This window comes from Sinocyclocheilus grahami, unplaced genomic scaffold (assembly GCF_001515645.1).
Source record: "Sinocyclocheilus grahami isolate Dianchi unplaced genomic scaffold, SAMN03320097.WGS_v1.1 scaffold132.1, whole genome shotgun sequence".
Taxonomy (NCBI): Eukaryota; Metazoa; Chordata; class Actinopteri; order Cypriniformes; family Cyprinidae; genus Sinocyclocheilus; species Sinocyclocheilus grahami.
Window position 1 is genome coordinate 2,140,285 of NW_015505311.1, and position 8,140 is coordinate 2,148,424.

An 8,140-nucleotide genomic window follows, 5' to 3' on the forward strand; every position below is an offset into this window, starting at 1 on the left:
GTAACTATTGTATGTATGCTAAACACAAGCAATTAAATAATAATTGTAAATAACACCCAAATGACTGGAAATTACGCCCATTAAAATATTTTTGCTCACAGGTGATATATACCTTCATTTTTCTTTAACAAGTATACTAACTTAAAAAAAGTTTGTTGTGGTGGAAACATTGCAGTTTTAATGTGACCTTTATATATGTCACGAATCCGGTCCGTGGTCTTCCGCCTGCTCGCAACCAGAGGTCGCCTTCTGATTACATTGACTCTCACACCACAACTGTTGCACGTCACGCTCCATTGCACTGATTGGACTCACCTGCAGCCAATCACACACACACTATATACCAACCACTCAAATCCTTCTCTAATCGCTGAGTATTTTCTGCGTTTATCACTCTCCTAGTGGTAGCGCTTTACAGAGCCAGTATCCTGTCTGAGTCTAGTCTAGTTCCTAGTTCTAGTCCTGTTTCGTAACGTCTAGTTTTGCCTGATTGTCTGTTCCTGATAACCTGCCTGTCTTGGATTTCTCTCTCTTCTTGTTTGGATTCTGTTCGCACCTCGCCTGGATTAATATCTGTCTGTGGATTACTCGCCTGCCTCATCCTTTGGATTATGTTCGCCGTTAATCGACCTATCCCTGTTTATTGGATCACTCTTCTGTCTTGCCCTCTAAATACCTGTTTGCCATTGTCCGACCCTTGCCTGTTTTGACTATGTTTAAGGATAAAGCTTTGCAAATGGATCCGCATGTCTCTCGTCTCGTTCGCCCGTTACAATATAGGCTACTTAACTAAAAGTGAAATCGCTAAAATCATCCACTGATACATGAAAGGGACCAAAAATACATCTATACGCAAATAAAAATATTTATAGTCAACTCATTGCATATTTTCAAAAACATTAAACAGTTTTGAGATTTTATTGAGGTATTTAATACATTGTGTTTGACAGGCTGATACCTGCTTGTTCGTGAAATGGCATTTTGTACAGTCTCTCATTCACATTTGCAACTAAGGCACAGCCATAGTACTATTTTTTGTAGCCTCTAACAGTATACCTGTGTGACGAGAGGGGCGGGGCCGAGAGCCGTGGGAACGGAGCGAGGCCGGTGGAGTAATTGCGAATGCCCGACACCTGCACCACTCACCGGTCTCGAGTCTCACGGAGGAGCTCCGGAAGGATACAAAGGAGGAGTGACGACAGGGAAAGAGGAGAGAGGACCAGGCCTGGATTTTATTTTGTGTTTTGGTTTTGTTTGTGCGCGACAGTCGTCCGCGAGGGGCTGTCGCGCTGTTTTGAGTGGCGACACCTGCGCCACTCACCGGTCTCGAGTCTCACGGAGGAGCTCCGGAAGGATACAAAGGAGGAGTGACGACAGGGAAAGAGGAGGACCAGGCCTGGATTTTATTTTGTGTTTTGGTTTTGTTTGTGCGCGACAGTCGTCCGCGAGGGGCTGTCGCGCTGTTTTGTGTTTGTTTATTTTATTAAAGAGTTCTTTGAGTGTTCACCGGTTCCCGCCTCCTGCTTCCCGATCTACAAACTTGTTACAACCTGGAATACTGGACATAAGTTAGATGTATACAGTAAAAAAAGAAGGTGAAACTGTAAACGTGATTTTGCACACAGTGGTCTTTAAATAAATATGTAGTAAATAGATAACAAATAAGCCACAAGAAATAAGGGCAGTATTTTTCAATAAACTACTCATATGCTACTAAACCAAACACAGTGTCAGATAACAATAATAACCCATATTACTAATCTAGATATAAATCTGATTAAATATCTTCCAGGAGTTCATCTAAAACCACCTGATGCTGCTCAATGTCTTCAAACTTTGTAAGCAGCTCAGTGCGAACAATGGGAATTTTTCCAGTAAGAGGGGGACAGACTGGGCCGATCAACAGACTGAAGTTTAGTTTGTTGTTTTTGGAGAATGATTTTTGCCTCTTTGAGATAATGCTGAACTCCTCCATTTTGTTCTCCATAGCTTTGAAGGCTTCGTTATCAACGGCATGGTCAAAGGTTTGCTTGTATGATCCTTTGATGTCAATGTCCACCTTCACTTCAAAAATTGAACAAAAACAAGTTTGAATCAGGACAAAAGTTACATTTCAACTTCAAGCAAATAGTGAAATCCCTTACTCAAACGTTTATGCAGAACATTTGATCAAATATACTGATTATGTGAGCCTGAATTTACTGACTTTCCAGTCAATAAAATAAACTGCAGTGGTTCTCAACCAAGGGGTTTTAATAAACTTCCCATGATACAGCAAAATGCCTTCTTTCTTTTTTTTTTTTACCCCTTAGAGATATTTATTCATGCTATGAAGGGGGACCTTCAAATATTGATTTTGAAGAAGGTTGAGAACCACTAATATAAAGTATTTTGGCACGTCTTACCTCAATTTGACGGATTTCATTTATCTGATCCCGGATCAAGTGATGGTGCTTCTGTAAGTCTTTTGCAAGTTCTGTAGACCGCTTGTGCAGGACTGTTACATTCTGTGAAGGGCTTCAGCAAACTCAGCATATCTGAGCTCCTGCACTGCACAGAGAAAATACCATGAGGCCACCCTTAAGTCGTTTATGTAGGTCTATAAAGCCTTTTGCTCCTATTAAACACTAAAATTGAATATTAATAAGTTCCAGTCAATGATTCCTCCAGTAACCTCATCATAAGGGAAAAGATATGAGGTTAACTTCCCATGATACAGCAAAATGCCTTCTTTCTTTTTTTTTTTTACCCCTTAGAGATATTTATTCATGCTATGAAGGGGGACCTTCAAATATTGATTTTGAAGAAGGTTGAGAACCACTAATATAAAGTATTTTGGCACGTCTTACCTCAATTTGACGGATTTCATTTATCTGATCCCAGATCAAGTGATGGTGCTTCTGTAAGTCTTTTGCAAGTTCTGTAGACCGCTTGTGCAGGACTGTTACATTCTGTGAAGGGCTTCAGCAAACTCAGCATATCTGAGCTCCTGCACTGCACAGAGAAAATACCATGAGGACACCCTTAAGTCGTTTATGTAGGTCTATAAAGCCTTTTGCTCCTATTAAATACTAAAATTGAATATTAATAAGATTTTTGTAAGGTAAAATAATAAGTAATTTCTGAAGGTAAATTTATGTTCTTGAAATGAATATTGTAAATAACATAACTGTTCACCACACTGGTGGAACCCTCCGGAGAACCACTCAGAACCCTTTCAAAAAGGTTCTCTGAGAAACAAGATAAGCTACAAGTTCCAGTCAATGATTCCTCCAGTAACCTCATCATAAGGGAAAAGATATGAGGTTACGTATATGTTGAAGCTGAATCTAAAGCACCTTCAAAAGGATGTCTAGAGGTTCTTCTGATCGTTCTAAATCTAAGATGCTTCAGGTATCTTTTCATTTTTACCTTGTTTATAAAACCCTTGATTTGAGAATTAGATATAAAAGCACATAAAATAAAGAACGTAATATTTAACATACTATATGTCTGGATGATAGCTTTTCTTTGTGACCCATAAAACTGGACAATCTTTTGCATTACTGATGAAGTGACATTCTGATTTTGTTGAACCCTTTCACAAATATTTCTCAGACGTTTCTGAATGTCTTCATCTGCAAGATAAATAAGGCCCTCCAGCTGACACCCAGATGGACATTTATTGTCCTACAAAAAAAAAAACATAAAAAAACTGTAGAATAAGATTAATCATTTGTTTATTTTCCTGTGCAAAAACTTTTCTTTACCTTTTATTATAAAATATTTAATAATATTTATCAGTGACTGTAATTTTTATTAGTAATTTAATTATTAATTAATTTAAAAAACACTTTTTGGAAGACAAGTGATCAGATTCTCCGAAATAACTCACCCACAAAGGGTGTGTTGGCCGTGCTGGACACTGTCAAAATCTGGTTAAACCATAGTGATTCTGTTGTTTAAGACTGGATTTCAAGACCGTACACACTGCAACAAACCACACACTTGCATTAAACCTAATAATGTTTATGCTTCGTAGATGAGTGATCATGGCTGATGTTGAAAATTGCATACATATTAACAGGGCCATATCATACAATTGTAATGGTGGTAATGTTGTAAGCTCATTGTTTGTTTTACAACCTTGATGTGAAATCAGCTATCGGTTTATCTAAACCAGTAGAGCATGTCTATGGGATTATTTTAAGCAGAATATATGAATGACAAAAGCTATCACTGGAGTGGTACCTTTTCAAAAGGTACACTTTTGGTACTAATATGTACACTTTAGGTACTAATATGTACCTTTATGGTACCAATATGGACTCTTTAGGTACAAAGGTGTGCCTTTTGAAAAGGTACCGCCCAAGTGACAACTTTTGTACCTTTTTTTCTGAGAGTGTGGTTGGTAAATGCCTTTTTTAATCATTAGTGGTCAAAATGATATTATGATCTTTAGGATACACTGTCAGAAAATGCCACTGGGACAACCTTTTACCTTATTTACCCTAAAGGCGCATATTAGTACCTTAGCCTTACTCTGAAGGTACAACTATGAACCTTTTTGGGGGTAAAAAAAAGGGGGGGGGGGGGGGCTGCCCCAGTAACTTGTACCTTTGAAGGTAAAAATTTTTGAAAAAAAAAATTCAGACTAAATTAAGCTTTATTTATTGAAAATTTTAAGAAATCAAAATGATCTGAGTATATAAAAGTACATTGTGCTTTTTCGTGGTTGTGAATTCATTGTAGGGTATATATTTATAGAAAATTATTCTCAAAGCAGATACTTTGAAATAAAAACACACACTGCAAAATTTAAAGTGAACACATTTTTATTGGAAACATGAGGTAAGATGGTTGTGTGAAAATGGCAACATTACATATATAGATAAAACTGATCATTCAAAACAATGGGTATCTTTCTTTTCCCCCCCATCACCTCTGTTTCACTGTTTAGACAGGTCTGACCTTCATTCTCACTACTTTTAGGGAGTAATCAGCTGGTTTGAAAGGCAGCCACACAACACCATTCTCAATCTCATGAGGGACTGTGGTGCCGGGGTCGTACTGGCCTCCTTTATAGTAAATCCCATTAAGGTTGGCTGACTGGCAGTTATTGTACCACCACCCTCCACCGTACATTACCGCACAGTTCTCCTCCCACTTATCACTGTCCCTATCAAAGGTGCTAAACTTCATGCCAGCGTGTGAAAGGAAGGATCCGAGGTTAGGCTGCCCTTGCACTAACGCATCACCTGCATCACCCACGTAATCTGACACGGTCAGCGGAAAGCCCTCGGCCTCCGAGCCAACTCTAAAATTGTACTCGGCGTAGGCCTCATTCCCATCCCAGTCCTGCAGCTCCAGTCTCAGAAGACTCTCTTTCTGAGTGAGAAGGTGTAGAAATTTGTTGCCGATCCAGATCTCACCCTTACCCTGCTGGTCTAACCGGCCAAAACCATTTTGATACTCCTTCCAAGTGCGATTGAAGTTAACAGACCCATCCTCTCTCTGCTGAACCAGAGTCCAGCCCCCCAATCCAGTGCCCTGGTCACAGTAAACCTCTACCTCTTCCAACCCGGCCAGCTTTATTTTGAACAGGCCGCTCTGACCGCCATTCGCATGCTTCTGCAGGATTTCAGCGCAATCTGAAAGAAGATTACACACCTGCTGATTAGGGCAGAGCTGCATTCGTTCCAGAGATCCAAATAAATCATTTCGGACCTAATTACGTTGTTCTGCATAATTATTTCTAGATGAGCATTTGAGTGCAATTAAATGTGACATGTTATTTGTAATTACTTGGATATTAGTTTGGTCCATTACACCACACCACATGTTTCCAAGAAGCTCTAAACAAACTCTTGCTTGAGTTATCAAGAGAATTACTTTTGCTAATGGTTCACTTGTGTATGCTGCTTGAGTTAAGAGTTTCATTCAAGTGTACCTCCACCAACAAAGGCAGCCTTGCGCTCGTCGCGTGATTTCACACTTCGTGCGTGGATGTCGGGTAGATCTTCTTCCACGTCGCCACGCATGAAAGCACCAAAGTCATCCCCAAAATTTGGGTCGCTAGAGAGGGTGGTCTTTGAGTAACTTTTGCTTCCATCTGACACAACTGTTTTCGAGGAGGTTGAGGATGAGGATAATCTTTGGGTATCAGTGCCAAGCCCCGTGAAGAAACCTCCACCGAAGCCACCTAGGTCATCGGTGCCATGAGAGAGAGTAGTGATGGACTTTTCATCTCCACCAAGTTTTCCTAAATCTTCACACCCGGGCCCACTTGCCGAAACCTCAATCTTCTCCACGGGCCCTTCTTTGGTGTGCGTTATCACTTTGCGCAGTGACTTGGTGCACTGCTTGATGGTGGAGGTGGAGGAGGAGGTATGTGATGAAGAGGAGGAAGTTGAGCCCATACCTGATGTGGGGAACTTGCTAACAGTGGCGGCAGATTTGGCAGTGGAACCTTCCGCCTCCAGAGTAAGCTGCATCTGACCCACGTCTCCGAAGAGGAGCTGCTTCTGCTCAGCTTTGCCCGTTCCACTCTTATATATGGATGGTAAAACCACGTCTTTCAACGGCCTGCTTTTCATGATTCCCAGGGAACTGACGGTCTCCACGCTCTGTACACGCAAAGCATTCAGATTGTCCATTTGCTTCTCCAGAGCCACATAGCTCTCCCTGTCCACCGAGAACTCACTGTAGCTGGCGCAAGAGCCCTTGCATGTGCGTAGTTTGATGTCAATGTCCACCTGCGCCAAGAGATAATATTGGGAGAATGTCAAGAAATCAGTGAAGAGAGAAATAAATAAATATTTATGAAATAAATAATACACATTTATAAAAAAAAATAATAAATATTTCATTAAAAATACAAATAACAAGAGTGACAATTCATATTTTTCATATTTATGCTATTTCATATTATGCCATTTTTGTTGCCATATTTGGTGTAAGTACAAAGATGTCACTTTCCATGGAAACATGTTTCCAACTCCAGAATTTTTTTCCAGAGTAAATCATTTTAAATAAAAGGTAATTGTTACTTTATTTTTCATAATTGTGATTTATATAATTATTTTAAACTTTCTTTTTCTCAAAGGGCTTCCATATATTTCTCATAAAATACAATATTAGACAATAAAAGGCACTTTTTAATATTTTGCTCACCTCAAGTCGCTGAATTACAACAACTTGATCTTTGACCTGCGACTTCAGAGCGTCCAGTAACCGAAGCTGACGGTCAATTTTAATCTTGATATCAGTAATCCTCTGTCTCAACTGTTCAGCCAAGGTGCTGTACCTGTTATCATTACCTAAGAGGAAGGAGGAAATATTTTCTATAGTGTCTTCTGAAAATACTTCTGTGAACTTCCACAAATCAACTTTATCTTTGGCATGAATGATCAAAATTTCCAAAAATCAAGGACGGAATCGAAACAAATTCTTACCGGCGCTAGAGGTCAGTCGCTCTCTTAGGTAAGTATAAGTGTTTTTGGACACTTGATCAGTGGAGCGATACAGTTTCTGGCCCTCGTTCAGGAGACGACGAATCTTATCAATCTTCTTGATGATATCATGGTCAGCTTTGTCTATGAGGCCTTGAATTCGGCAGCCGGATGGACATTTGGTTCCCTGAAGAATTTAAATGGGTGTTTGCTATCTTTAGCCAACTTCCTGGTGGGCATTACATTTTCAGTCCTTAATGAAACCTTGACTTGATATTTATGACTTAAATAATAATTAAATACTAGTACATACCCAGTCATCATCTGTACACAAAGGCCATTCGTTTGTCTTACAGGTGTCTTGTGCCTTGTAGCCGTGTTCAATAGGACGAGCACCTCTAGGGTTCACGACTGTGTCCTCTGACTGAAAAATAAAATAAATACTTAATTAGAGGTCATAATTTAAGAATTCAAATAGGTTCAAATAAAGATTGAATAAAGGAAATGTATTGATTGTTTGTTAGTGATTAGTGATAAGAGACTAAATGCGTGAAGAAATCACTCACCAAGGCAGAGGACACGAACACGAACAGGCAGAGGAGCGAATGTGTGAGCTTCATCTCTGGCTTCTCTGTGCAGAATACAGACTCTCACTGCTTGCACATCCCATATGAACCCTTCTGATTGATCAACAGATTGACTCATTATTG

General features: G+C 39.7%; 1 protein-coding gene and 1 long non-coding RNA gene across 2 annotated transcripts; both read right to left on the reverse strand.

The window, feature by feature from the left end:
- Nucleotides 1-933: 933 nt before the first annotated feature.
- On the reverse strand, nucleotides 934-2,629 carry LOC107590772 (uncharacterized). The gene is made up of 3 exons (XR_001609817.1): nucleotides 2,406-2,629; nucleotides 1,551-2,059; nucleotides 934-1,056 (listed from the first exon to the last, which is right to left on the reverse strand). It is a non-coding gene; the product is annotated as an uncharacterized lncRNA (long non-coding RNA).
- A 2,305-nt stretch (nucleotides 2,630-4,934) lies between these two features.
- fga (fibrinogen alpha chain) lies at nucleotides 4,935-8,137 on the reverse strand. Its single transcript, XM_016279637.1, has 6 exons — nucleotides 7,997-8,137; nucleotides 7,744-7,854; nucleotides 7,434-7,617; nucleotides 7,153-7,298; nucleotides 5,930-6,734; nucleotides 4,935-5,630 (listed from the first exon to the last, which is right to left on the reverse strand). The coding sequence occupies exons 1-6, from the start codon at nucleotides 8,048-8,050 to the stop codon at nucleotides 4,936-4,938; spliced, it is 1,995 nt and encodes a 664-aa protein (XP_016135123.1). The 5' UTR covers nucleotides 8,051-8,137; the 3' UTR covers nucleotide 4,935.
- Between the last annotated feature and the right edge of the window lie 3 nt (nucleotides 8,138-8,140).

Excerpts from the sequence above, each read along its gene's own strand:
- fga (XM_016279637.1), bottom strand. The coding sequence starts at position 8,050 with ATGAAGCTCACACATTCGCTCCTCTGCCTGTTCGTGTTCGTGTCCTCT. Across the intron at positions 7,299-7,433 it reads GCGACTGACCTCTAGCGCCG|GTAATGATAACAGGTACAGC; the intron begins GTAAGAATTTGT and ends CCTTCCTCTTAG. Across the intron at positions 6,735-7,152 it reads TTGTAATTCAGCGACTTGAG|GTGGACATTGACATCAAACT; the intron begins GTGAGCAAAATA and ends CTCTTGGCGCAG.